This window comes from Aulonocara sp. 'chitande type north' Nkhata Bay, linkage group LG22, assembly GCF_057382095.1.
Source record: "Aulonocara sp. 'chitande type north' Nkhata Bay isolate Kocher_YH1m ecotype deep benthic linkage group LG22, A_spYH_male_GT1.1, whole genome shotgun sequence".
Classification (NCBI taxonomy): Eukaryota; Metazoa; Chordata; class Actinopteri; order Cichliformes; family Cichlidae; genus Aulonocara; species Aulonocara sp. 'chitande type north' Nkhata Bay.
In genome coordinates this window covers 26344892-26372730 of record NC_141364.1, presented here as the reverse complement: position 1 = coordinate 26372730, position 27839 = coordinate 26344892, and the positions used below count along the sequence as shown (strand labels likewise).

Here is a 27839-nt window from a genome sequence, read left to right as displayed (position 1 = left end):
TCACTTTTAATTGTTCAATAACACTTTATTAGGGAAAGAAAGCATTTACAATATAGCATTGTACAAGGAAGAGCCAGTTAATTACAAAAATACAGATTATACATAAGTGCATTGAAAAAAACAATAAAGAAATAAAAATGAAAAAAGTGAAATTCTTGAGGCAGTAAGTTACTAAAACGAGTCACTTTCAGTGTCCCAAAACAAGCCAGCGCTACATTTAGTCACACTGTGTTCTTAGCATTTAGTGTCCCGATGGAAGCGGAGCAGGATGGCGGAGTAGCTGAGTGGAACTATTTGTGATCAGGCTTGTAGGTGAATGCACACGACACGTGGAGGTGTTACGCGGTAGCTTCACTTTCCATTGTACCCTCAGGTTCTTCATCATTGTAGATGTTCTCAGCCTACACGGACAAATCAGTGTCAGTTATTCAGACTCAAAAATATTAGCTGTGAGAAAACCTTTAGTAAAAATATGTCTAAATAAATAAAATAATTGGCAGATGGAACAACACACTCACAAAAAGCATTAAAAATCGTATGGTACAAGGCAGAGGGATTGAAAGCTAACATGTGGTCACAGCTGTCTTACCATTTGCCACACTTGCATAATGTTGTCCTCAGACACAGAACAGGTGACCCAGGGTTCATTGGGGTTCCAGGAAAAGTCAGAGATCTTGGCTGTGTGGCCTCCGTGGATAAACTAGTAAAGAGAAGAGAAGCTTCAAGTTTCGGCATACATCAATGCAAGATGGCGACACTTCTACAGACTTCAGCGAGTCTCACCAGAAGCTCAGGCGGGCCGTCCTCTGCATCTTCTGGAGACTGCTCCTCGCCAATTTTACTACAGAAGAAGAAATGAGAGTTAAACTTTATACAAGGCAATGTCACTACACTGTGCCACACATTTCCGGGGTCAACTAAGTCTTTAAAGCCATCTGTTTTAAGAAGGTCTTATCAAATAATTGTGTACCTGAGATCCCAGACATTGAGGCGGCGATCTGTTCCACTAGATGCTAATACGGTTTCATTATGAGGTGACCACTGAACCTAAAACAGAATTTAAGGCGCTGAAGGTGAAAAGCAATTAACGCAGGTCATTCATTCATCATAAAAGTAAATCTTTGAGTTGCTGTCTGTGTGATTCACTGCTTTGGAATTACAAGAACGTCTTGGCATCTGCATCGGAATGATCATCAGGAATATTAATAATAATCAAAATGCAGAAGTGTATATTGAAACCCACACAGCCACTATTTTCTCAACAAGAACACTGATATCAGCAGCAAAGTCATTGCTGTCGTAGTTTAACGCCGAGCTGAGCCATTACACAGCAAAAAGCAAAGAAGCGGTGCTCTGACCAAGACGGTGAGTTTGGGTGGAGTTTTTCTACAGTCCACAACAGCAACGCGTCTTATTGTAATCGAGATTAAAAGCCTCACAGGTAAGAGAACTAGCAGCAGTACTTGATCAAACCAACATGTTTGCTCAACGAGCTCAGAGGTGAAGAAAAGCATTTTTCCAGTTTCTCCCAGCCACTGAAGTTTGTTTGTAGGATACAAACAAAAACAAAAGCTGCAGAAGTTAAAATATATTATTTAGACAGACTGCTAACTTACTTTAATATTTAAATTTACCAAACCTGCTGCAGGCAGCAGGTTGAGTCAAAAGAGGCATATACTACATAAGATTTATTTCAGTGCTTTATTTTAAAATTTAAATCAGTATAAAATATACAAAATTACATCACTGCACCACTAGATACTGTCCTTATTTCAGTACAATTTCATTCATATAAAGAAACATCTTACCTGAAAGATCTCATCTTTGTGCGACTCAAAGGAATGTAGCTTTAGCTTCAGGTTTCTCAAGTCCCAAAGAGCCACGGTCTGTGGGCGGCACAGATATAGATTAAAACATGCCTGCAACATTTTCGGCAACAACACTGCAGTTACAAAACTAACAATACCATGAGGATTATTTAGTCAACAGTTACAAAATGCACTCAGTTAAAAGTCCTACTGTTAATAAAACAATACCAATTAAAAAGTGTTGGAATATTATATCACCTTGTCTGCTGAGCCGGTGGCAACGATGAACTCGCTGAAAGGGTTAAATGACAAACAGTTGACCTCTGCTGTGTGGGCCTCCACTGCATGGCTGGCATTGGAGGTATTGTTTGAACGAGTGTCCCAACTTAAAGGACAAGACACAGGGTGACGCTCATCCTTTTGCTGCATTTGAAAAAAACTGTAAGTGTGCTTCACCTGCACGTGGTATTTCACTGAGAGCCTTACATCATAAGCTTCTGGTCGTCTGCTACAGATCCAAAGAGCGACTCGTGAAGCAGATGCCAAGAGACGTCTTCAACCACAGCACTGTGACCGGTAAAGACCGTCTTTGCATTTACTATCCTGCCCTCCTTGGGAACAGCACTGATGTCCCACAGACAGATTGTCTAAGGGACAAAAGCACATCAAACCTCATGTTTGCACTTCAGTTTTGTAAAAACGTAGTCAAATTGGAAAATGATTGTTAACAGCAGGTTTTTGGCAGTGCACATTTTTTAATACCTTCCTGACATTTCATTAAGGTCAGTTTCTGACAGCATTTGTGGAAAAACATTTAGACAGAAGTCATTGTAGTTATGAATGTAAAGCAGGGGTGGGCAACTCCAGGCCTCGAGGGCCGGTGTCTCGAGGGCAGGTTTTAGATGAGTCCTTGAACCAACACAGCTGATTTAAATGGCTAAATTAGCTCCTGAAGTTCTCCAGAGGCCTGGTAATGAACTAATCATGTGATTCAGGTGTGTTGACCAAAGGTGAGATCTAAAACTTGCAGGACACCGGCCCTCGGGGCCTGGAATTGCCCACCCCTGATGTAAAGCATGGGTCTCAAACTCCAGTCCTTGGCTGTGTCCCAATTACCGGTAAGAGACTGCACGCTTGAAGTACGCATTTTAAGTGCGGTTACGTCACCGCCACGCGACGACGGCTGTCCCAATTCGAAGTGTGCTTCAAATGCATACTCCAAATGCGCCGTCCATTTCCCCACATATCAAGCGTGGTCCGGTGCACGATTCGTGGTCCCATATATCCCACAATTCATAGCGCGGCGGTGGGTGTGGATAATTTTGCCGCAAAATGCGGCAGACGCGAGCGGCTGAAGAGGTTTTTTTTTTTCCTTCCAAACTTTATTGAAACCATAAAGCGAACAGTCAGTCATTCCAGTTCAGTTTGTACAGTAGACATACAAGGAAAATAAGAGTAACAATATACAGTACAATGAAATAAGAAGGATAAATAAAGGATAAAAAAAAGGGGGGGATGTGACAGACTTCATAACAACTTTGTATTTGAAAGTTGTGACAGCTCATTCGTTGAACATTGCTGAACGGATTTCAATCAATGATAAACCGTTTTTATTGGAAGTTAATTTAAGAGAGTTTAAGTAATATTCAATTTCAATCAAAAAAAAATTAAATGATGGGATTGAGTTTTGAAATTTACATTTATGTATGTGGAATTTCCCTAATAAGATGGAGCGGCCGAAGAGTGAACTGTCAAAAGTACTGAATATGACGATCGATAGATAGATAGATCGATATACACACACATCTCATAATATTCTGACAATACTATAATATTGGCCATATTATATTTACATCACCACAGTGAGTTGACTTTAGTCTCATGAACAACATTAACTAATTGTTATTTACTAACTAATCTTAAATGACTGTTCAGCACAGAAATGAAGCCCAATAATCATGTTTTACAGTCCCGTGGTCTCAGCCTCAGATACTCAACTAATCAAAGTGATATCATGACAAAAATGAATGACCAACAAAACATTTTCTCCTTCATTTCTGTCAAACAACGCTGTATGTAACGTGTCTCGCGGTTAGTATCATGGTTGCTAGGCAACCTGAACAGCACGACGAAGCGTATACCGTCCCATTTCACAAGCCTCTCACTTCCACACTTCTCGTACTTATAGTACGCACCGTACATAGTGCGCGTACTTCAAGCGTGCAGTCTCTTACTTGGGACACAGCCCTTGAGGGCCGGTGTTCCTGTTGCAAACACACCTGAATAAAATTAGTAGCTCATTAGCGAGAATATAGAACTCACCTGCATGCTAAATTTAAGTAAATGTAAGTGTTTGGAAAAATGAACTTCTAAAAGTACTTTTATTGCACCATGTTCATTCACTCACAAGCTGCTGTAACATGAATCAAACGGCTGAATTTCCACCTCAGCATGCAGTCTAAAAGTTGCATAAGTCTTGCTAATGACTTTAATTAATTGTATTCAGGCGTGTTGCAACAGGGACACGTAGAAAAGTTGCAGGACACCGGCCCTTGAGGACTGGAGTTTGAGACCCCTGATGTAAAGGATCAGCTGAGTAAATGATTTAATTCACCAGCTGGCATCAGAAATGCTAGTTCAATAACCTAATCGTAGAAATAATGCTCTGTGATAACTACAGTAATAGAAGCTGCAAATGAACAAAGCTGAGAGCAGTTTAATAGTTAAATTACGAGCATTTCCATGTGCACGTCACACAGACAACTCGAGGGATTGGAACCAAACAGTGAATGCAAGCGGTCATGAAGGCTGAAGTCGGCCCACCAAAATATCTGTGTGTGTGACTTTTTTGGCAAAGCAGTTTACTTTTATTTATGGTACTGGAAATATAGTGATTGAAACTAATATAACAAATCTGTAAAATAGCCCTAGTTGGAAATATCTGCTGCTAAAAATTAAAAACAGAAAAATATTTAGCACCATTTCTTCATAAAACAAGAACTACTTCCTCTTACGTGATCATCTGACGCACTAAGAAGAGCTCCTGACAGATTTGAATTCCAGGATAGACCATAGCCTTCTTTCTTGTGGCCTCTGAGACGCAGATCAGGGCGACACACTCCTGGAGTATCTAAAGACGACATAATAAAATCAACTGTCAATTCAGAGACACTGGAAGAGAGGTGCGAGTCTAAAAGAACTGAACAGACAAGTTTGTTTTTGACTAGCGATTCTGTACGCCCAGTATTTATGTTTTGATGAAGTTGTATAATTGTTTTAATACCAGCAAGCTACCAATCACAATCCAGTTTTTCATAACGTACTCAAGAACATGCCATCTTCAGCGGTGTGTTGTGCTTTGTGTGATTGTTGCACCTGGCTTTGAGGGATGCTTGGTGTAATCAAACACCAGCACATCTGAGGTGGGGGTCTTAGTGGCAATGATGCAGGGGTTCTGGGGCATATAGCGGGCACGGTTCACTTCTCCTTCGTGATTGATCCTGATTTCAATCTCAATCTTGCCGTTTACTGAGCCAAAGCCTCCAAACTCTTCAGGGAAATATAGAGAAATATGTTTGCAAGCTGTAAGTATATAAAATATGAAGTGAATGCATTATACATTCTCTCTTTATCAATATACCCACCTCCTTTGTCACTGTCGTAGTGCGAGGTGTCAAACTGGGCATCATCATTGGGCAGCTGCACGCTAGCAATAACCAGGTGATTCTGCTCATCAGACGTGTGAGTGCCCAAAATGAGCCTGTGTACGCTGTAATCCTTTCCCTCGGGCCTGGTAGGGAGAAAAAAAAAAAAAAAAAAAAAAAAGGTTTAATGCATTAATACCACTTTCTTGCATGTTTGAGATATATTAACTGGTCAAATGTGTAAGCGCTTCCACCTTGAGACGTCAGGTAACCACTGAACAGTCAGGCTGGGCCACTCTAAGGCATGGGTCATAACCAGGTCGTAAAGAAAGGGGGTGTTTTTCTTCCAGATCTTGTACTCTTCATTGATGACCCTCTCCTCCAACGCATCATCAAAAGCACCAGCTGGAAGACAAAGTGGTCACAGAACCAGTATTGATAATTGGCCACACAGTAATACTGTAACTAAATAAAAAGTACAAATACCTGTCAGATATATCCATAGCTTTCACTAACTCAAGCTGTTAGTTTATACTAGATTTATTTCTGTTACAGTTAATCGAATAGAATAACCCTGTAATTGTCCCACAAGGGGAAATTTGGGTGTAACAGCAGCAAGAAAGACACATATACAAACAAACACAAGACACAGAACAGAAACATACACAATTTTTACATATTTACATCAAGGACAATTGTTACCAAAAACAGAGTACTGTACCGTTATTAAATTAAATAAAATTAAATAAAGTTAAGAGGCAAACCCTGGTTATAGTGTGAATCGGTTGATAAAATAGAGGTTTACATCAGCGCTGTCACTTGCACTATGTTTGTTGGGAGCGGTTTTGATTGTATAGTCTGACAGCTGCAGGGAGGAAGGACCTGCAGAAGCGCTCCTTCATGCATCGAGGATGCAGCAGTCTGTCACTGAAGGAGCTCTGCAGTTAAGCAACATTTACATGCATGGGGTGGGAGACTGTCCATCAGAGATGTTATTTTGGCAGAGTCCTTCTGTCCCCAACCACCTGTACTGGGTCCAGGGTGCATCCCAGAACAGAGCTGACCCTCCTAATGAGTTTATCCAACCTCTTCCTCTCAGCTGCCGATAAACTGCTGCTCCAACATAGCACACTGTAAAAAATGACGGATGCCACCACAGAGTCATAGGTCTTTAAAAGCGCCCCCCGGACTCCAAATGACCTCAGCCGCCTCAGCAGGTCGAGTCTGCTCTGACCCTTCCTGTAAAGTTCATCAGTGTTGTGGCTCCAGTCTAGTTTATTATTCAGGTGAATCGGCAACAACCTTTAAAAGTTGGTCTTTACAGTCAACAAATTTCGCTATCAAGTGATTTGACTGTTAACGTGACAAGGCCTAGGTATTTATCAGTGTTATGAGAAACTTCTCATTGTTCCCGCACCTTGCTACAGCGTTAGCATTACCATAAGACGTGAACTCATTTCTTCACCTCTGCCCGGTATTCACACACAAATTACCCCAACTTTTCAGAGACTGTGCCCAAACAATAACTGAGCTTTGACATCAGTAAAGTTCACCTTCACACTCTTAAATTACCCCCGCTTGTGTTGACTGTTATAGAGTAAAACACAAGAGCTACGGGCAGCTTGCCCTAGCTGCCACCTAAGCTAACCTGACAACTAGCTGAGGGGCATCAAACAGAATCGTTTCTTTTTGCTGACAACTAAAGTACTCACTCTACCTTCCTTGTCTGACATCATGTTTCTCCCACGTAGCTGACAGAAAACTGAAAGCTGAAGTGTGGTTAAGGTGTAGAGCCCCTTGAGCCTCGTCCAAGCTGGTCCTCCGGTGTGCCTGCAGACCCCCGGTACCGTTTAAACCACGGGAGTACAACGGCACGCTAAGAACTAGCTAACCGAGCAGCCGACTGTGAGAGACGTGGGTGCATTCGCGCGCTCAGTACAAAGAGGGGCGTCTTCCCACCAATTACGGCGCAGCACCTGTGCGCGTGGCTATCGCAGACTCCGGTGCAGCTGCAAGTAATTTCGATGGCAACCTAGAGCACCAGCCATAGCAAATAGGAACAATGACACTATTTTTACGTCAAAGCACGCACACCAGACACGAATACTGAGAAAACTAATGTATTGTTATCCTTACTAAAATATACTGTTACAAACTGGACGTTATGAAGGTAAACACCACCCGTGTGCTTATTGTGTTTCTTGGCATTTCTGTGGACTTTGGCAGAGGCACACCAGGTAGAAAACTTTATCGTTGTTGTTCTTCTGAAGGCTTCGTTTGCGGGTCTTTTTTTTTTTTTATAATTAAAATGTAATTTTAAGGTCATAAACAAATGTCGCTTTAACCGCCTGTGGTGCCCATATAATGCTGGTGACAGAATGAATGATCTCTGGTGAGCAGTTCTCATAGCACGTGATACTGTCACTTTTTCCACTACACTCGTGCCAAAAGACAACAAGCCTTTACCTGTTTGTCATTGGTCAACAGTAAATTCCCCCCTTTAGTATGAGAACTTTTGATTGGCCGGCTCTAATAAACCGCTTTCCCATAGGCTAAGCATGACGCGGGCCCTTAAAACGTGAAACATAGCTAAATCCAGTTGTAAAGTAGCTAACCTCTGTCCAAGTGCTCCGAACACAGTCGGTATGTCTGCGACTGATATGTCCGGTGTGCTGGATATCCTTCGGTTATTGTACCGGCACACGCAGACACTGGAGGAGTTTTCGGACAGCATCGTGTTCAGAGAGGGACAGAAAGCAGCTCTCATTGAGCAGACAGATACAAACCGTTTCAAATCGTTCGTTAGGAGTGTTTTTGTGTGCTTTGACAAGGAGCTACAGAAGGTAGCGAGCTGCAAACAGGTAACGTTTCGCCCTATTGAAAAGTATACATGTACATTTCCCAGGTTAGCCCTGAGGAGTTGACACGCACTCCTCTGTGGACGTTTGAAGCGGTGTAGCTAACTCTGCCTGCCATGCTGTTATAATGTTAAAGCCAGGAAACCATGTTACACTCCTATATTTTTTTTTTCTCATTGAAACTAAGCTGGGAGTAAAATGTGCGCTGCTGGAGGATATTTCAGCTTCAGCGAGGTCCTCTTTTTTTCTTTTGGGGCACCCCCCCCTTTTCTCCTTTATTAGACATGTTTAAATGTATCCAGTTATAATGACAGATAGTTAATATCGCCCGATATATTCGTCCGGCTCTACACTAGGACACGGGGCGGGCCCCAGAATAATACTCTGAAAGGGTTTTCACTGTGCTAAGTTATACGTGGGATATTTCATTTCAGGATCTTTCGAGTGCCATGACTCTTTGATTTAATGGCTCTAGTTAGTAAGGCAAGCTGTAACTTTGAAGTAATTTTAATTACATAGAAGAATAAAGAACTCAGATTATTGTTTTGTCTCTGGGCTAATATAGCAAAGAGTTTGCCTTCGTCAAGATTTAACAGCTTAATGGCAGATGGCCTCTTCTTATGTATTCATACTTTCCACAGATCTGCAGTCTGCCTGAACTACTGGCGTTTGTTCTCAACACTCTAAAAAGAAAAAGAAAAAGGAATGTCTTGGCACATGGGTATAATTTTCAGACGCTGGCTCAGGAGGATCGGGATGCAGATTTCCTCAAATTCCAAGGCGATGTAACACAGAGTGCTGCCTACATCCACGGCAGTGACCTGTGGAAAAAAGTCATAACACGTCTGGGCACAGACATCACGCAGTATCTCCTGGAGAGCTGCTCTGTGTTTGTGGCAGTTCCTCCTTCGTGTGCTTTCCAGGTGTGCGGCCCTCCAGTCTATGACAGGGTGTCCATGACCACGGCCTCTTGTGGGTTTTTTCTCCAGCCGCGAGTCAGGAAACATAATCGTACCAAGACTGAGAGCTGTCGAGGGTCAGTGAGTTTGAAACAGAAACGCACAGTTGTGACTCCTGCAAGCAAGAAGATGAAAAGAAGGAATAAAGGAGGGACAAAAGGGAAAAGAAAACGGGAAACTGGAGAAGAGGAGGAGGTGGCAGTTTGTTCAAGAAAGAGGAGGCGAGTAGCATCTGTAGAACATCAACAGGCGATCCAACAAGTTGGCTCTGAAAAGGAAGGACAGGCCGTGGCTGTGGAATCAGCACCACCTACAGCTTTCAAACAGCCTGTTGAAATGCCAACATTTGTACTTCCCTTGGAGGGTGGTCCTAGTTGGAGAACAGGGATTTTCCCCCCTTTACCACCCTCGCAATGTTTTATCCGTACCCTGGGATTCCTGTATGGGGGCAGGGGCATGCGTGGCTTTCTTCTTAACAGGAGGAAGAAGACTGCTCATGGATCCAGAAGGCTTCAAGGACAAGATCTGGTAAGAATAGTCTTCTTCGAGGGACTAGCGCATTTGAATGGAGTAGAGAGGAAGCCTAAAAAACTCTCCCAGCGGTTCTTTGGCTTGGTCCCCCTGTTTAGGCAGCTCTTACAACAACACAGGAGATGTCCCTACACCAGAATACTACAGAGGTTATGTCCATCAATGGAGGAGAGCAATGCAGGACAGGGAGAACTAAACTCACTCTTACCTCAGCACTGTGCACCGCACAGGGTTTACCTGTTTGTCCGGGAATGCCTCTCTTCTGTGATCCCACAAGAACTGTGGGGCTCTGATCAAAACCGGCTGCATTTCTTTGCCAGGGTCAGGACTTTCTTGCAAAGTGGCAAGTTTGAGAGGCTCTCACTGGCTGAACTGATGTGGAAGATAAAGGTGAATGACTGTGATTGGTTGAAGAGGAGTAAAACAGGTGAGGTTAGCACCAATGGTCTTTTTTTTTTTTTTTTTCATGGCTTCGTGTTTCATGCCCGACCTAACTAATGTAACTCATCTGCAGGCCGTTTTCCACCCAGCGAGCTTGCGTATCGGACACAGGTCCTGGGTCAGTTCTTGGCTTGGCTTCTGGATGGATATGTTACAGGCCTTGTGAGAGCCTGTTTCTATGCAACAGAGAGTATTGGGCAGAAGAACGCCATCAGGTTCTACAGGCAGGAAGTCTGGACCAAACTGCAAGAATTGGCCTTCAGGTACACTCACACAACATTACTACAGTAGCCAGCATACATACAGACATGAGGCATACTTCCAAAAAAAAGGAACAAAATTTTCTTTTCATGTAGAGGTCACCTTTCCAAAGGCCAGATGGAGGAGCTGACTCCAGCTCAGGTGGCATCCCTGCCCAAAGGCACCGTCATCTCCCGCCTTCGCTTCATTCCCAAGACTGATGGCATGAGGCCTATCACACGAGTCATAGGAGCAGATGCCAAAACAAGGGTACGCACCAACAGTTACCTCAGACTTGTCTGTTATTACATCCTGTGTCCATGGGCTGGTTTTTCAACTTTTCTTTGGTCCTCCCTACAGCTCTACCGAGGTCATGTCAGGGACTTGCTGGATATGCTGCGGGCCTGTGTGCGTGCCACTCCATCACTACTGGGATCCACAGTGTGGGGGATGACTGACATCCACAAAGTTTTGTGCTCTTTGGCACCAGCGCAGAAAGAAAAACCACAACCCCTCTATTTTGTTAAGGTGAGTTGTTACATTTAATAGTTTGGCAGAGAACTTTCAATTTATTTTAAGGATAATACAGCTGTAAATTTCAGCACACTAATATGGACATATTGTATAGGTAATGTATAATTTAGCTTTTTCCTCTTTGTTTAAGATGGACGTGAGTGGAGCCTATGAGAGTTTGCCGCATGACAAACTCATAGAGGTGATTGGCCAAGCCCTGTCACCTGTCCACGATGAACTCTTTACCATCCGCCGCTATGCCAAGATCTGGGCAGACTCACACGAAGGCCTGAAAAAGGCCTTTGTCAGACAGGTAGCCATCCGATCTGCAAACATGCTTATCTGAGAGCATACATAGTATTAATTAGTCCAAAAATGACATTTATGGTAATATTAGTTAACATCACATTACTTAAACTAGTGTTATACCTGCTAGCCTGGTGTATTTGTTGGATTAAAACGCATACATTTTAATTTACATGTTATTCTTTATTTTTATTATATCGCTACGTACAGTGCGACTGCAAAAAGGGCTGCTCATAAGCACCAATCAAATCAATTAAAAAAAACATATTTTTCTTCTTCTGTGCAAACTACATATTCATTATATAAACTAGTCAGTCGGACTGATTATTAGACACTGTAACTTACTGTCAGTGTCACCGTCAGATGAACACAGGCACAGTTATGCTTGACAACACATTCCAGTGACTCTCAAAGTGCCACTGTACTAAAATTATTTAACAAAATGTATTTATGAACAACAACATGCCTGCAGCATACATTTAATGTTGCTGTAGTTCAGCTGCTAGACATATTATATGTAATTTGTAAGGATTAGAGTGTTATAAGCGATGTAGATGTTGATAATCCTGCGACCTTACCCAGTTTATATAATGAGTTTCATCCAGATTGATCCGTGCATCTAGGAGGAGTTAGTGTATGTATGCCTGTTCCCTATCATAAATATAGTTACATGTCTGGTTAAACCAAGTCACTCCAGCTATACTGACATTATGACCAACAAATAACCCAGCACAACCATCTAGATCAGCAGTGGGCAATTAATTTTAACCGATGGAAATTAATGTGTGCCACACCCTGATCTAAGCGCACAGGTCAACAAACACGTCGCTGAACCCTTTGGCAGACATGGCCATCAAACTAAGTTAAACTCAATTTAAGAAGAAGAATCTGTGAAAACCACCATATATAAACATTATTTATGAGTGAAAGTCGGTCTTTTTTTGTTTTGGTTAACACAGGCAGATTTCCTGGAGGATAACATAGGATCCACCAACATGAAGGGCTTTTCGACGTCATTGCAGAGAAAAGGCAAAGTTCATCACGCCATCCTGGTTGAACAGGTAACTCTGGCTTCATCGCGTGGTTTGCTGTGGCTGGGCAAATTGTGTGCTTAAGTCCTGAACGCATTACTTTTCCTTGCTGCAGCACTTTTGCTCAGATCTTCATGGCAGAGAGGCATTGCAGTTCTTTACCCAAATGCTAACTGGGAGTGTTGTTCAGTATGGGAAAAAGTAAGATTCTCGAACACAGTTTTCTAAAACATTTTGATGTCATCAAGGCAGTTACGTCTATTTTGTCCCTTTATGTTTCAGGACGTACCGTCAGTTCCGGGGGATTCCTCAGGGATCGGTTGTATCTAGTTTGCTCTGCTGCCTTTGCTACGGCCACATGGAGAATCTCCTGTTTAAAGATATTCCAGGACACAAAGGGTACATTAGACCTCGCTGTATTTCAGTCAGCTCCAGCTTGTATACATATTACCCATCATGGGCAGAAGAGGGCACTCTTTCTGTGCTGTAGCTCTTGATTTGGTCCACTGTGGCTGTTATTTTGCTCTCCTTGTGTCCTGCAGGTGTTTGATGAGACTGGTGGATGACTTCCTTCTGATTACACCAGACCAACATGAAGCACAAGCTTTTCTCAAGTATTACTTTCAGTTCAGTTTTAAATATTCTGTGTTACTGCACAATATATTTTGGAGTAGGGGACTGGAATGGGATTTGCAGTTTTCTGTATAACCCCAAATAAATGCATCCACACATATAGTTATTCTGAACAGCTTGCTTGAGACAGTGGATGACCTGGTGAGCTGCACAAAGTCTCAGTATAAGAGAAATAGAGAGTTTTTACATGTATTTATTTATTTTTCAAACTGCAAATCATGCAAAGCTGCTTATTTTAGTGCATTTATAATGCCGCTTGCTCTTTGTGTGTAGGATCTTGCTGGCCGGAGTGCCACAGTATGGTCTGGCAGTCAACCCGCAGAAGGTGGTTTTGAACTTTCAGGTATCGGGAAGCGCGGCTTCCTGTCCCGACATTCGCATGCTGCCCCCTCGCTGCCTCTTCCCCTGGTGTGGACTGCTGCTGGACACCCACACACTGGACGTCTATAAAGACTATTCCAGGTGAAAGGTCCATTCCAGCTGTAATTATACTGCACAGTTATTGTGTTATATTGTGGTGTCTCCTTGGGCCTGTTGTCAAGGCTTTATAGTTTATGGCTGAACTTTGTTCCTACTCATAAACGTGAGCCAATTCTGGCATAGATGAATGATCCTCTGGTCAAACAAAAATCTCTCTGTAGTTCTGAATGTTTTGTTGTTTTTAAATTTTCTTGCTTTTTTTCTTGTTTCACAGCTATGCTGGACTGTCTCTGCGCTACAGCCTTACTCTGGGTTCATCCCACTCTGCAGGACAGCAGATGAAAAGGAAACTAATGGCTATCCTCAGGCTCAAGTGTCATGCCCTGTTCTTTGACTTGAAGGTCGGGAACAAAAATATTTTTAAGACGTTTCAGAATGCCGTAACTGTTAAACATTGACACGTTCTTTTAGATCTGATGATTGTGGACAATTATGGGAAGGTGCAGTTTGGCAAAAGCTGAGTACACAGATCAAAACATGCTGTTAAGAGAAACTTGGACTCATTTCTTATCTTTCTTAAGATATTTTGATCAGCTATTTTTAAACTATATATTCTTTCTACGAAATGTATATGTTAATATTATACAGACACTGAAGCATCACCAGCATGCTATGTCCAATGTCTGTGTCAAAAGTACAAGCTAGAAAGATGCCAATCAAGGTAAATGAGTCCTTGAACAAAATATCCAATAAAATGACCGACTGGTGATTTTAAAAAAGTAATTTCTACAAATGCAATATAATTATACTAATGGCAAAGAATTAGTTGAACTTTTCATGTACTTATTAGATACATTTGACAGGTTGTAATACTGCCAGGTTTAGGTGTTCAAACTAATGACATGATATTCAGAGTTTGAGTAGTACAGCTTTGACTGAAAATAAAAGCCTGGTTGCTCACGAAGTCGGCTACTGGAAAGAAAGATTAGCTGGTGAGAGCAATCTTATTGATCTGGCAACTTTGCAGGATGTCAGAAGAAGTGTTGCACAGATATGAAAGGGTAGAAAGCTTTTCTTTTTTTTTTTTTTCAAGACTTGGATGTTCGACTGGACCATTCTGTTGCACATTAGCTGGCATCCTGGAGATCATTGTCTTGTTTCATGGCTCAGTTTCAGCCAAGCTTTGGCTTTCAGGCAGATGCCCTCACATTTGATCCTAGCGTACTTTGTAATACACGGGAGTTTATCGTCTCAATGGCTGTATCCCAATTCAGGGTCTGCAGCCTAAAAGTACGCAGCCTTAACGGCCCACAAGGGCCGCGTACTTAAAGACCGCTAACGCCGGAAGTGCGAGGCTTGTAAAATGGGATGGTCTAGCCTCCGTCGTGCTGCCAAGGTTGCCTAGCAACCATGATACTAACAGCTGGAAACGTGTCATACAGCTTTGTTTGACAGAAATGAAGGAGAAAATCTTTTGTTCATTTGTTTGTTTGTTTCTACATGAGCTTTGATCATTCTCTGTAGGATTAAGGTCAGCTATTGGACGGCGTGTATTTTAAAGTAAAGGCTTTAAAACCAAGTTAGTACAAACGTCACATAACTTTGCCGACATGTGGCCAACAGTAATGTTTTAGTGTTCTTCGTTATTAAACATTTGCACATAAATAAGTGACATAATATTCAGTACTTACTTATAGTTCAAGTACGGAATATAGCCCGTCATCCGCTGTTTTTTTTTTTTTCGGCAAAATTATCCACACCCAGCGCCGCGCTATGCATTCTGGGATATGTTGGGCCACGAAGTCTACACCGCCACATCCTTAAAATTCAGGGAAATGAAGGACGCATTTGAGGGCCGCATTTCGAGCAGCCTTCGAATTGGGACAACCTTCGTCGCGTCGCTGTGACATAATCGGCCTTAAAATGCGGCCCATAAGGCTGCAGACCCTTAATTGGGATACAGCCAATGACTGCAAGGTACCCGGGACCTGTGGCTGCAAAAAAAAGCCCAAATCATCACCCCTCCACACTGTGTTTGACCGTTGGCATGAGGTGTTTGTGCTGATGTGCTGTTTTTATCAAACAAATTGGAGATTATTGCTTTTCAAAATAATCTCCAGTCTGGTCTCATCTGTCTAAAGCACATTGTTCCAGAAGACTTGTGGTTTGTTCGAATGCAATTTTGTCAAGCTAAGCTGCGCTGCCATGTTTCTTTTTTTCTTTTTCTTTTTTTCCTTCCCTCTTACTCAAATTTGGTCACACTTGGCTCAGAACAGGACGGCACTGGTCAAAGCTCGAATACTGGGCCTTCAAAATGCACAGCCTAAAACCAATGTGCGATATCACTGAGGCGATGTCCATCTTTTTATACAATTGTACTTTTGAGGAAAAACCAAAGTGACCATAAAGCAATCAAATTCAATTCCCAGCTGTAAAGCATGGCAGAGGGAGCAGCAGGGTTTGGAGCTGCTTTCTGTTTTGACTAACAGGAAAATCCGACCTGAGCAATCAATGAAGAAATCTTGTATCAGTATGTTAGTAAACTACTTGCTTTCCGTTACATTAATCTATAAATTTTTCTCCTCAGACTAATTCTCTTGAAGCGGTCTACAAGAACATGTACAAGATGGTGCTGCTGCATGCGTACAGGTACTGTTGTCAGTGTCAGATTGGTGCATTTACCCACCTGTAACATCAAAATACATGGACAATAAACACAAACTGGGAACCTTCAACATGAATCGCTTCCAGTTGGGTAAAAATCTGGGTTATATTAATCAGTACCTGCACCGAGCTTAGAAATAATTGTCTCGTGGCTCCCCACACTCTCTAGCAGATCATTACATGAAGGAACCTTTTAAAAAAACAAGCGCATCCATGCTCACAGGTGTACACAAGGGTGCTCACACACACAAACTACACCCTTTTTGGCTCCTACCTCAAAGCACACTGTGTTCTGTTGATCTTATGTGCTGCACAATAATGTTTAATATTTAGTATTTACTGTCATATTCCCATATATCATTGTGATGTTGTTTATTCTATTACTCTTGTTCTCTTCTGCTTGTTTTCTTTTTTCTTTCTCAGCAGGTGATCCAGGTGATCGATATATGCATTTTTTTTCTCTGCTCATTCAGTTGTTTTTTGTTTTTTGCCCTTCTCCCCCGTCCCTCTTCTCAGCTGTTTCTCTTTCCCTCTTTCTTTCCCCCAGTCAAGTCTGTCCCGTATTCAGCAAGTGAAGATAAAATAAACAATAAAAGGTGAATCAAATGGACCATTACGGCAAGGCTGGGATGGTCAATTTGGTAAAGTAAATCCGTTGGGCATCTTTCTTTGCCTTTAGACAATAATTCTGATGGCAAAAGAGCCAAACGGGACAGGCAAAAAAAAAAAAAAGAAATAATTGTCCTGTTGTTTATCTCTAAATGTAAATGTCTAACTGAACCTGTCCTCATTTACAGTTTTTGTGTGAGTCTTCCTGTTTTTTTTTTTCCTCTTCAGATTTCACGTCTGTGCCCAAAGTTTGCCCTTTGGTCAGACCGTTTCCAAGAACCCCGTCTTCTTTCTGCAGCTGATATGGGAGATGGCCCAGTACTGCAACAAGCTCATCAGACGCAGCAACAAAGGCAACTTTTGCATTTCACAGCAGCACTTTGTTACTGATTGGTAATAGTGGGCAGTAGTTTGATATAAACACGTTCAAATCAAGTAATAGCATCTCTGCAAGTTGTATTGTGAAGTAAGATCCTGCAGTTTTAAAGAGTAATGTGGGTAGTTGGAAAAAAACAAGATGTTCAGGTATAAGAAGACTGACAACCAGGGCAAAAAATCCAGCACTGCTATGATGTGCTTAATGTTTTGGACCTTAGCACATTTTACTTTGTGCCTTTTTTGCTCCTCAAGTTTTACTCGGTTGCTCTTCAATCTGGGAACTTTATGGTTTGATCCATTTTGGTGACAGGGATGCTTCCCTCTCATTTTCCTTATAGATTTAATATTTACTTAAGATAGCAGCCACACAAGCTGGATTTTAGAGGTAGAGATGCACTCAGAGTACTGCTGTGGTGTCCTGTTTACCATACTATAGATTTGTTTAAGCCGAACAGCAAACAGCAGTGGCATCAGGCTCGTGGCCAGCAGAGGGCGCCCTTTTCGGGTGATGTCGCTTGTGAAAGCTCAGTGAGAGTGTGATAATTGTGTCGCTAACACCCTGAGATGTCAGTGCTCCCAGTTAAACGAGCAGATGAAAACAGGAGAGAATACAAAAATGTATTATATTACATGAAACGGCAGACTCAGGATCAGTTACAGCAGTTAAACTTACTCCTCTCCAAACTGGATGTTGGCAAATAACAGCAGAGCCAAGTTAATGTGCTCCTCCTGTGAGTTAATGAGTCCCACATACTTGCGAGTTGGACGCTTTCAGAGCTGTTATATTTTATCCTTTTTCATTTTCAGTTATCTACATCTTCTTAATCACTGCGTGCTAGTTTAATGTCACTTATTTTTAAATTATATAGATGGTATTGTATTTAATGCATACTTTATTTTTTTTATTAGCACCCCTGCAGAGACCACACTCCGCAGGGGTGCTAATTATTCTTGTGCAAACAGTTTAAAGGAGCGAGGAATATAGTGGCGTCAGGGTGACTGTGTGGCAAATGGTTAACATGGTTCGAGGCTTCGTCGGGTCAGGCAGTGGGAATTCCAGTAACAGAAGTATACTTTCTATCAAGGTGCTCCCACAATGCTTCAATAACTTGAACAGCAAATTGCAAATTTGGATTAATCACTCTGGAAAACCTGTTTCCGGTAATTTACAGTTGAGTTCTTATTAAAATTTGGCATTTGGGTTAGCTGCCCTTTTTATGTTGAACGATTCAGGCCAGTGTCAAGTGGCTTAACAAAGAAACAGTCCTGTGAAAATGGTCATGACTGAAGTGAAAATGAGTGAAAAAGCAGATGATGTCCAAAGAAAAACTTTAAAAGATCTTCATAAAGCCCGGAGAACTGCTGCTCAAGACTGCTTAAAATGTCCAGCTAAGAAAAATATGAAGGGTGGCTCAAGACTTTTGCACAGCCAGATATTTTCTGATGTTCTAGAAGTAGAAGTTCTTCTACTTCTACTTCTGTCAGTTATTTTGGCATGTGTTCAGGATGTATGGTAGTAATTTGCGTTTGTTTTCCATTATAGTTCATTCTGTGTATTCATGGTACGTTTAGGAGAATCAGGAGATTTATAACCTCATTCAGCCTGGAAAGTTAAACATTAGACTAAACCACATAGTAAATTCCTAGTTTGCAGCAGTGTTGTGTGCGCTTAATTAACCCTAAGACTTTTGAATGTTTAAATAAATATAAACATTATTTACAGCGCACAAATTGCTGGGGATGATAGTTTAAACAGTTTCAATGTGATTTTGAGGATATTAGGCTGATGGTATCCTGTAATATCACAATATGTTGTCAGCATACGTACTGCATTGATATAACCATTTATTTTAGCAGGTTGCTATAGTATTACTAAAGTGAGTAAACGCTATGTTAATTTCATTAACATGTGTTATTATAGGATAAGCTAAACTATTCACTGGATAGTACTGGATTGTAACCCACAATTGCTGCAGTGTTACTGAGCTGTGATGTAAAATTCAACCCATTTTCCTTCAGCCACCTGAGCAAACACATTAATAACTTAATTTCTTCTCTCTTTGCCTCTCTAGGACTGATTTTAGGTGATAAGGCCCAGACGGGGATTGTGCAGTACGAAGCAGTGGAGCTGCTTTTCTGTCTGTGCTTCTTGCTGGTGCTGTCACAACACCGTCTTCTCTATAAAGATCTGCTCGCACACCTGCACAAACGTATGTAGTCTCAAAAGTGATGTTCAGATTCTTCTTCCAAAAAATGCAATTAAAATGTTACGCAAAGTACTCTGCAGAAGTCTGAGCATCTCAGTTTTCCTTTAGATTTTGTTGTTAAAATGGAAAATGGGCACAGTGATGAATTAAAACATGTGCAAAAATACATGGAAATACAAGACAAAACAAAGTGCAATTCTAAAACAGTTGGAATTTGGTATGATTACCTTTTTTCTTTTACGTTTTCTTGTAATTTCTTTAAGGAGGCTTCAGGAATAGTTCTCCAGGCTTCTTGAAGCACATTCACAGCTCTTCTTTGGATCTTGGCTGTTTCTCTTTGAGGTCTGGGCTCTGGGGAGGCCAATCCAAAACTGATAGTGCTGCACTGTGTGTTTTTTCTATCCATTGCTTTTACTGCATTAGCAGTCTGTCTTGGATCATTTTGTTGCTGAAAAATGAGGCTGAAGCCAATTGGATGCTTTCCAGATGATCTTTCATTGTGGATAAAATCTGGCTGTACATTTCTTTTTTTCATGAGCCCAGCAATTTTGACGATCCCCAACACCACTGACACTTTTGTCAGTTGCAGACTCTTGTTCTGCTCACATATTAAGTTGTATTTGCATATCAAAAATAATTTGCTGCAGAGTCACAAATAACATCCAAAGAAGTGCATGTGCATACTATCAGTAGGAGTCTCTTTGTTTCCTCCCTACGTGCAAAAGGAGGAGACACGAAGAGACAGCCTGAAGGGGTCACGAGTTTGTGCACTTCTAGGAGGGGCATCCAGAAGGGCATCTGGTGTAAAGTCCCATATCAAACATGCAGATTTGTTTGCTGTGGTGAACCTTTGAGGACTACAGCAGGATAAAATAACCGCTGCCTGTGTGTATGTGTGTGTGGATGCTTAATTAGGCAAGAATAATTAAAAACAAAATAAAAGTACTACAGTTTGGAAAAATGAAGCTTTTCGATTTCACTACGAAAGGCTGTCCTTCCTGTCGCTTTCCAGGAAGGCTGATTCTTTTTAAATGTGGACTTTGTAAGAGGTGCACCTAATTTAGCCAATATACACATATCATTTTACATGTATAATCTGCAGTTTATTGGCACCTGTCATTTGATTTTACAGTTTGTCACCAAAGAAGGAAATAAAAAGCTTCTTATCTTTATCTTTTTACAGGAAAGCGCAGTCTGGAGCGGCGTCTGGGGGACCTGAGGCTGGCCAGGGTGCGGCAGGCCGCTAACCCCAGGACTCCAGTCGACTTCTTGGCCATTCAGACGTAAATTACTATTCCTAGTCCCAGTTTCCAACATGACCGCAGAACAATACTCGGAGATTAAAGGTATGGATTTATTTAATCTAGATTCCCTCCCCTTTTTTGTTAAAAACATATTAAAAGCCTTTTTTTTTTCTTTTGCTTTGTTTAATTCTTAAGTTGTAAGTGTTTTAACAATATATCACCAAAAAAACCTCAAACCAATACATGACATCTTTCGGATCTAGAGTGTCAGGAAACATGTCTGGAAAACACAGTACTTAGTCGTGTGCTGCAAAACACTTAAGTGCTAAACCTTAGTCATAAACGCACACAATCAAACAACAGCAACCTGTCAAGATCGGTAATTGAAAGTCATGCAGCTACTGTAATAGAGCAGGTCTCAGCCCATAGCTGTGTGTGTCTTTGTGGACTTTGATTTACACCTTGTAGTAGTTTTCCATAAAGAGCATGTGAGGACATACGTCACAGAAGTTGTGAGCCATTCACCAAAGGATTGTTTTTTTTTACTTTTGTGTTACATCACATATGCTCAGTTCTTTAGATAATGCTAAAGTTGTTCAGAAATGAACAAACCTGAAGGGTTCTGTGTTCTTTTTTATTTTCTTTTATTTTTACTATGTTCAACTGTGCAGATTCATATATTTGGAGTCAAAGAAAGGTGTGTAATGGATATAATGTTATATTGGATATATGATATGTAAAAAATATGTAAAATGAAAATTAAGAATGTCACTGTTAAATAAATCCTGTTTTATTTTCAAGGGAAGTAATGTAATGTTTCATATGTCAAGTAAACATCAGAATCTGTATGAAATTCTAGTGAATTTTGATGAAAAGCAGTGATAAACATCTGGATTTTTGCTGTATGGCAGCATTTTTACTCTCCACAGTCCTTAAGCCCTTTGAGTCTTCTGTTCCTGTGTGTCAGTCACGAAGGCGTCGTTGTCGTAGGGATTCAATTCCATCCCAACCGAGGACTTTCTGAATCTGCCACGAAGCAGCTGGTAGAGGGCCACCAGAGGAATGGAAATCACAGGCACCACGCAGAGGAGGATGATTATGGCAAAGACCCAGTCTGGATAAAGCTTCTCTTCAGTTTCAGGGAATTTTTCCTGAAAAGAAAGATCAAGGTGGAAACAATGAAGGACATTTATTTATTTAATTATAAAATATGGTTTAAAATTGGTAAAATGCGCTAATTTTCTTTCTTCGGGTTAAATAGAGCGCAACAACCAGCAAGCAGGCAATTAGCTTAGCTTGACTAATTCAATTCATTTTTTATATTGATTTACTTTATTTAAATTCTATTTTTTATTGCTGTGTCCAGCACTTTGGTCAGTGGTTGCTGTTTTAGTGCTTTAGGGCTAACTTAAGGTTATCGAAACCAACCAAGAGATATTTCAGGCTCATAAAATCCCATAAAGGACTGAGCTGTCATTTTATCCCGCCGGTCTATATTTATTAATCGACATATTTGTTAAAATGTAGGTTTTGATAGACATTTTTAAACTCTTGCTTGTTTGTTAACAGACATTACAGATAGTCGCTTCTCAGGTAAAAGTCTGGCTGCTGGATTCATTTCAGAAGTCAGTTTGATTTTTAGTAGCATCTTCCTTCAGGATAACTCGCTATGACTCACAGCTCAGATCATTTCACTGTACTCAAATTGTCTCCACAATTAAAAGATCTCAATCCAGTAATGTACCTTTGGGATGTGATGGAACAGAAAATTGGAGCAGTTCTGAAGATAAATAGAGGAGCGAACAAACTGCACCTAATAAAATCTTGACTTATGAGTAGATTCATTCTTCAATTCTTGGCTTTCCTGCTTACATAATCTGGGTTCCATGCTTGATAGGTGGGACGTGTCTGTGCCTGGACAATCACATAGGCAACAAACACCACCAGGAGCAGTAAAGGACTGATCACCATCCAGCACGCCTTCCAAAAGATGTTTGGCCTCCTCCCAGTCATGATATAGATGTCGTCACTGAAACTGGCAGAGGAGACGTAGAACGGATATGAATTATGATTGTTAGTGAAGTTTACAGTGTTATGTTCAGGAAGAAGAGGAGAAAAAGTTACGTTTTCATTCCACGGAAGTAAATAACTCCAATAATCTCAAATAAAGCAATGATGAGCAGAGGTACAGATCCCACGTAACCATTAAACACCTCCACCCAGTAGTTGCCTGAGCTCAAGGTGAAGAGGAGCGCCACCAAGAAGGATATCAAACAGATGACCGCTGCAGAAGTGAAGAAGGTGAAAGTTTAAAAGAGGGAATTCAAAGGAAATTGTTTTTGACTTAAAAAGCACAAGCTGATGTGCAAGTACCTGATATGAGTTCCTTGGGCATCCACCTGGGCAATAGTTTGAGTTCATTGAGGGGCGCGAGGACACCCTCTATGTTACCAAACATGGAGGAGAGACCTAAACTAAAGAGCATGACAAAGAACAGTACGGCCCATACCTGCGAGCCTGGCATCGATATCACCGCTTCAGTGAACACGATAAAAGCCAGGCCAGTACCTGAAACACTCTGAAGATAAAAAAACAAGAAGCTAATGAGGATACTTGAAATGGCAATGTCTGAAAATGACCAGTGTTTGTGGATGGAGGGGCTCGAGGATAGAAGAATGACTATAAGATGGAGTGAGTACCTGCTTAAGTAATTTTTGTAGATCACACTCCCTCAGGGACAGACTCTGGAATTTCTCTGGATATGTCGTATTTAGATATTCATACCAGTAATCGTAGTTCTGCAGGGTTATGTTCTGGTCTGAGAACTCAAAGTAATTGGTCAGAGCCAGGATGTTCCTGCAGATAAGATTTGAAGAGTAAGTACTCAGGATCAGGCAAAGACGTAGTTGCAAAACCCCACCTAAAATAGGCATGCTTACGTACTCGTCTTTACAGGCGTTAAAGGCGGTGGTGGCTTTAAACCCCAGGATGGAGAAAATCGGAATGGAGGCGTAGATAGACGTTGCGCTGTTTATCACTCCCACAAGAACAGCGTCTCTCTCGCAGTTGTTTCTAACAACACAAAGAGCGAGAGAAAGACGAGCTTACTAATCACCCCGTGTTCACCGGGGGAGGTTAAGAAGTGTCTGTCCTTACTTCTCTTCATTGTAACTGGAGAAAGATATGAGACCTCCAAACGCCACAGAAAGAGAGAAGAAGATCTGCGTGGCGGCGTCCAACCACACCCGTGGGTTCGTCAGGGTTTGCCACTGTCACGAGCATAACATCTGATTAGGAAATCAGCTGTTTGTGGGACAAAAGATTAAAAATTTCACTCCAACTCACATCAGGGGTGAAGAGGTACAACAGTCCATCAGTAGCTCCAGGCAGAGTGAGGGCACGGATCAGGAAAATAGTCAGCACCAGGTAAGGGAAGGTAGATGTCACATACACAGCCTGAAAATATATAGAAACATTAAAATAACATGTTTTCTGGGGGGAAATGACAGATGTAATGACTTGGGAGAACAGTTTTGTAAGATAGAAACCACATATCGTGATAGCACAGGGTTAGGCGTCCAGTGTTCTGCAACCTATCATTAAATATTAAATGTTTTTGGTAGTTACACTGACCTTTCCCACGGAGTCGATGCCTTTGATGAAGCAGATGTAGACGATGCACCAGGCGCTGGCTAGACAGATCACCATCCCCCACTCCACGGAGCCGCTGATCTCGATGTCAGGTGTGATGTTGAGGGTTTCACGGTACCAGAAGTAATTTACCGGAGTGCTTTTCTTACACTCCAAATTATAGTCTACATGGACACACATACGCAAAAGATTTTGTAGACCAGCATAAGGCTGGAATGGGCCAAAGCACCATCGACAAGAAGGTTGGTGAGAAGATAACTGCTGGTGCGGAGTTGGAAGCATTATGCTTTGGGACTATTTTTCTGTAAATGGTGCCAATGTATGGGCCCACGTACTGAAACATCTTGGATGAGAAACCCGCAGCTGCAACACTGAACGTTGGTCACAAATCGGTCTTCCAATGTGACAATGACCCAAAACAGATCTTTATGGCAACAAAACAGTGGCTAAAGAAGAAGCACATTAAGGTCATGGAGTGGTCTTCCTAGTCTTCAGACCTCAGTCCTATAGAAAATATGTGGAGTGAAACTTTGAGTTGCCAAACAGCAGCCACGAAACCTAAAAGATTTGGAGTTTCTGTAAATAGAAGTGAACTAAAATCCTCCTGAGAATTTTGCAAACCTGCTGACCAACTACAGGAAACGTCTCACCGCTGTGATTGCCAACAAGGATTTTCTCTAAATCATGTTTTGGTGTGTTTGGTATTGTGTCTCTCCATTAAAATGAAACTACCACAAAATACTGTTCATTTGTTTAAAAGTGTGCAAAATTACAAATTCAGCAGAGCGTCAACAGTCCCAACACTGCATCATCATTGCTATTTACTTGTTCATCTCATGTCTTAGTTGCACCTATCTTTAAAAAAAATCATTGTCTTTTTTATTTTATGTTGTGGTGCAATGTTCCCTTTGTGCCATAAAGCTGTCCAGCAGTATTTTTTTTTTTTACTGAATCTCTCTTGAAATGCTACCAAGAGCATGGCAGGCAGCCATAAATCTTTACTGATAATCCTAAACTTTATCTTTGTTATTAAATCTGCAAACAGTGGAGCAGCAGCAGAATCACGGCGTACGGCCATAAATTTATCAAGCAAGAATAATACCGAGGTGTGCTCCTGTCTCACCTATGCGGCTTTCATTTAGTGGGCAGGTGCTCCACGGCAGGGGTTCCTGAAAAGAGTGGAAGAAGTACCACAGCACCCAGGCCAGAATGGTGTTGTAGAAAACGCCCACCAGAAACGATACAATCAAACAGGCGATGCCTGCACATAAGAAAGATTTTTTCAGATATTAATTTTATTTTTTGAATTTAAAAATGAGGAATCTTTGACCGGTGTCAATTTCAACAAAAGAAACATTTATTTTTTGGTTATTCTGTTTTACTTTCTACTTTATTATTGTACATGATACAGTTGACTAAAGGGTTGAAAAACAACTAAGAATCTTAGATTAACTAATATGTCGTTAAAATAAAGCAACACACTCGAATAGTATAACTGTAGAGTACATAAAAACATTTACTATTACTTTTTGGGTTACCCACCTACTCCACCGATTACGGGATTGATGGTCTTCCAGACACCCACGCTGCCCTTCCGGAGCCTCTGTCCTACAGCCAGCTCAAGGAAGAGCAGGGGGATGCCCTCAAACACCAGCGCTATCAGGTAAGGGATGAGGAATGCACCTGAAGACATGAAGTAAATATTTATCTTACAGTTAGGCATTTTTATGATTACAGTGCAAAGCTCTGCTAATGAAAACACACTGGGTTGCTGGGAATCGGGCTGACTTTTTTTTTTTTTAAAAAAAGAAAAACCCACTATATTTACAAAATTTTAAAAAAATTATTAACTTCTCGTGTCACCTCGCTGCTTCACCGTACGAGCTCCAAACCAAACAAATCTGAGGGGAGATTAACAATAGAAAAACGTGACTCAATTAAACAGACTAAGCCAAAGTTAAACAGACGCTCAGCAGATTTGAGAAACAGTCTTTTGGGAAGTCAATATGTGAAGGTGATAGAGCCCACACACATTTTCTGGACTGGCTGTTTACACAGCCTGACCCAGAGCAGGCTCCTATAGAACTCCGTGGCATGAGGACTCGGCGTATCTCTCTGGGTAAGTATGAGGAAGCAAACAAAGGTGGATATATTCCTCACAAACAGTATGTAATGATTCCCATGGTTAATCAGGTATACATAAAGTTATTCATTTCCAGACAGGTTCAGGGACCGAACCGGTTTGTTCGTTAATACCTACTGAAACAAAATGGAAATGCAAACCGATTAAAGCATCTCTACACTGGATGATTAAACAGGACTCTTACAGATACTCTTACAGTAGGAGCGATGGTGTAAAGTGAGTAAAAGGGCAGCATCTCACCTCCTCCGTAGATTTGGCAGAGGTAAGGGAATCGCCACACATTTCCGATTCCCACTGCAAAACCAATACATGTCAGCAGATACTGAGCCTTGTTGTCCCACTTGGGTCTCTCCTCCGGCCCAGCGTCTTTTCCCATCCTCAGCTGGAAAAAAGACTCAGTGCAATTCCAGTTGTGTTACAAAAATACACCTAATGGAATTGTAGCATGCAGTCTGATCAAATTGCATATATTTTGTGGTTAGTCCAGAATTCTCCTCCTGCTCCGTACTTTGGATGAATTACACTCCTGATTGGTTCGGTCTTCGTGATGTTCAGCACTCCTCTTTCATCCTCTGTGCGACCCTCCCGTCTCTGAGTCAGAGGTGCAGATTCTGTTCTTTTTGAGACATCCAGCCAGCAGGAAGTTTGGTGAAACACTTGCCAGGGTGATTTAGTGGTTTTACCTCCCTCCCGCAGAATGGGAGTGTGCTGAAACTTGAATTAATGGATAACCTGGTGATGCTTTTCTCTGCTACACCGACCTACATCAGAGCAATCAGATACAGGGTGGAAGAGACATCAGGAGAGTTGTGCCGAACAGCTAATCAAACATTGTTCTCGCATACAATCTTCTTGCAAAATGAGTGAAAAGGTTACCGGGTCTTTCTGTGCTCTAGTTTGAGAATAGATGTACGCAAACCTAAATCTGAAGTGATGAAAGTCGATCTAATCAAATGATGTTTTTGATACATTTCACCATTAAGGGCATTTTTTCCAGACATAAAAGTCAATAATAATTTGTGTCCACATTTCTTACCTGTACCTGTGAACTCAGGTTGAGATTTAAACTGCAAATCCACACTCTTCCTTCCTCAAATATGATTTTTTGAAGTGTTTTCTTTCTCCTGGCCAGTTGACATTTCCGTCGTCACTTCATGAATCCTTGTGTTGCAGATTTTTATGCTTAGATGCAGGCTTGATTGCTGTCTCTAGCTCTCTCTGATATTGCTAACATTCATTCCTAATCAAGCACACCAAAGCTGTCCCATTTCCTATATTATGGTCATATTAAGCAGCGATGTCCGCTTATGCATTGAAAAGAGCAAAAAACAAATCCAGCCAACGGTGTCTCAGATATTATGTGTGAAGTTTCTTTCACTGGCTGACTCTGCGCCGATTTTAATTCAAGTGCTCCGGTCAAAAGCCAAACAAGTTAGGCGTTACTAAACTGCCCCATCAGTGTTATATATATTCATGTGTCAGTCCTATTGTAGGAGCCAAATAGAGGTTTCTGGCCTACATCTAGGGTGCAAGGAGGACAGAATAAAGTCTGAAGGAGC

At 41.4% G+C, this 27839-nt stretch overlaps 3 protein-coding genes across 7 annotated transcripts; 1 reads left to right on the top strand and 2 right to left on the bottom strand.

The window, feature by feature from the left end:
* Positions 1–8219, bottom strand: rbbp4 (retinoblastoma binding protein 4). 3 transcript variants are annotated; one of them, XM_086281373.1, is made up of 12 exons: positions 8068–8219; positions 5707–5857; positions 5453–5598; positions 5184–5357; positions 4823–4938; positions 2295–2455; positions 2067–2193; positions 1809–1886; positions 971–1047; positions 784–841; positions 590–700; positions 1–401 (listed from the first exon to the last, which is right to left on the bottom strand). In XM_086281373.1, the coding sequence occupies exons 2-12, from the start codon at positions 5763–5765 to the stop codon at positions 339–341; spliced, it is 1170 nt and encodes a 389-aa protein (XP_086137499.1). In that variant the 5' UTR covers positions 5766–5857; positions 8068–8219; the 3' UTR covers positions 1–338. The 3 variants fall into 3 exon arrangements, with proteins under 3 accessions (XP_086137499.1, XP_086137498.1, XP_086137497.1); XM_086281372.1 differs by lacking the exon at positions 8068–8219 and adding an exon at positions 7165–7466; XM_086281371.1 differs by lacking the exon at positions 8068–8219 and adding an exon at positions 7170–7464.
* tert (telomerase reverse transcriptase) lies at positions 7574–24890 on the top strand. Of its 3 annotated transcripts, none has more exons than XM_086281367.1 (18): positions 7574–7622; positions 8952–10227; positions 10315–10504; positions 10598–10751; positions 10842–11009; positions 11146–11307; positions 12260–12361; positions 12447–12532; positions 12614–12730; positions 12874–12945; positions 13238–13426; positions 13659–13785; positions 15972–16033; positions 16886–17010; positions 19108–19245; positions 20426–20588; positions 21398–23912; positions 24110–24890. In XM_086281367.1, exons 1-16 carry the CDS (start codon positions 7617–7619, stop codon positions 20527–20529), a joined length of 3078 nt encoding a protein of 1025 aa, XP_086137493.1. In that variant the 5' UTR covers positions 7574–7616; the 3' UTR covers positions 20530–20588; positions 21398–23912; positions 24110–24890. The 3 variants fall into 3 exon arrangements, with proteins under 3 accessions (XP_086137493.1, XP_086137494.1, XP_086137492.1); XM_086281366.1 differs by lacking the exon at positions 7574–7622 and adding an exon at positions 7712–8313; XM_086281368.1 differs by lacking the exons at positions 7574–7622; positions 19108–19245; positions 20426–20588; positions 21398–23912; positions 24110–24890 and adding exons at positions 7710–8313; positions 16596–16644 and having other exon boundaries at positions 16886–16967.
* Positions 20651–27580, bottom strand: slc6a18 (solute carrier family 6 member 18). The gene is made up of 13 exons (XM_086281369.1): positions 27317–27580; positions 26521–27041; positions 25680–25820; positions 25261–25398; positions 24120–24301; positions 23832–23942; positions 23643–23755; positions 23430–23558; positions 23186–23342; positions 22860–23064; positions 22611–22770; positions 22359–22521; positions 20651–21637 (listed from the first exon to the last, which is right to left on the bottom strand). The coding sequence occupies exons 2-13, from the start codon at positions 26654–26656 to the stop codon at positions 21419–21421; spliced, it is 1854 nt and encodes a 617-aa protein (XP_086137495.1). The 5' UTR covers positions 26657–27041; positions 27317–27580; the 3' UTR covers positions 20651–21418.
* Between the last annotated feature and the right edge of the window lie 259 nt (positions 27581–27839).

Coding starts and splice junctions, on each gene's coding strand:
- rbbp4 (XM_086281371.1), bottom strand. Junction 5,599..5,706: donor TGGTTACCTGACGTCTCAAG/GTGGAAGCGCTT, acceptor TCTCCCTACCAG/GCCCGAGGGAAAGGATTACA. Junction 402..589: donor TTATGCAAGTGTGGCAAATG/GTAAGACAGCTG, acceptor TTGTCCGTGTAG/GCTGAGAACATCTACAATGA.
- tert (XM_086281366.1), top strand. CDS start 8,098: ATGTCTGCGACTGATATGTCCGGTGTGCTGGATATCCTTCGGTTATTG. Junction 8,314..8,951: donor AGGTAGCGAGCTGCAAACAG/GTAACGTTTCGC, acceptor TACTTTCCACAG/ATCTGCAGTCTGCCTGAACT. Junction 12,362..12,446: donor ACGCCATCCTGGTTGAACAG/GTAACTCTGGCT, acceptor TCCTTGCTGCAG/CACTTTTGCTCAGATCTTCA.
- slc6a18 (XM_086281369.1), bottom strand. CDS start 26,656: ATGGGAAAAGACGCTGGGCCGGAGGAGAGACCCAAGTGGGACAACAAG. Junction 23,943..24,119: donor GCATCGACTCCGTGGGAAAG/GTCAGTGTAACT, acceptor ATATATTTTCAG/GCTGTGTATGTGACATCTAC. Junction 23,065..23,185: donor TACAAAAATTACTTAAGCAG/GTACTCACTCCA, acceptor TTTTATCTTCAG/AGTGTTTCAGGTACTGGCCT.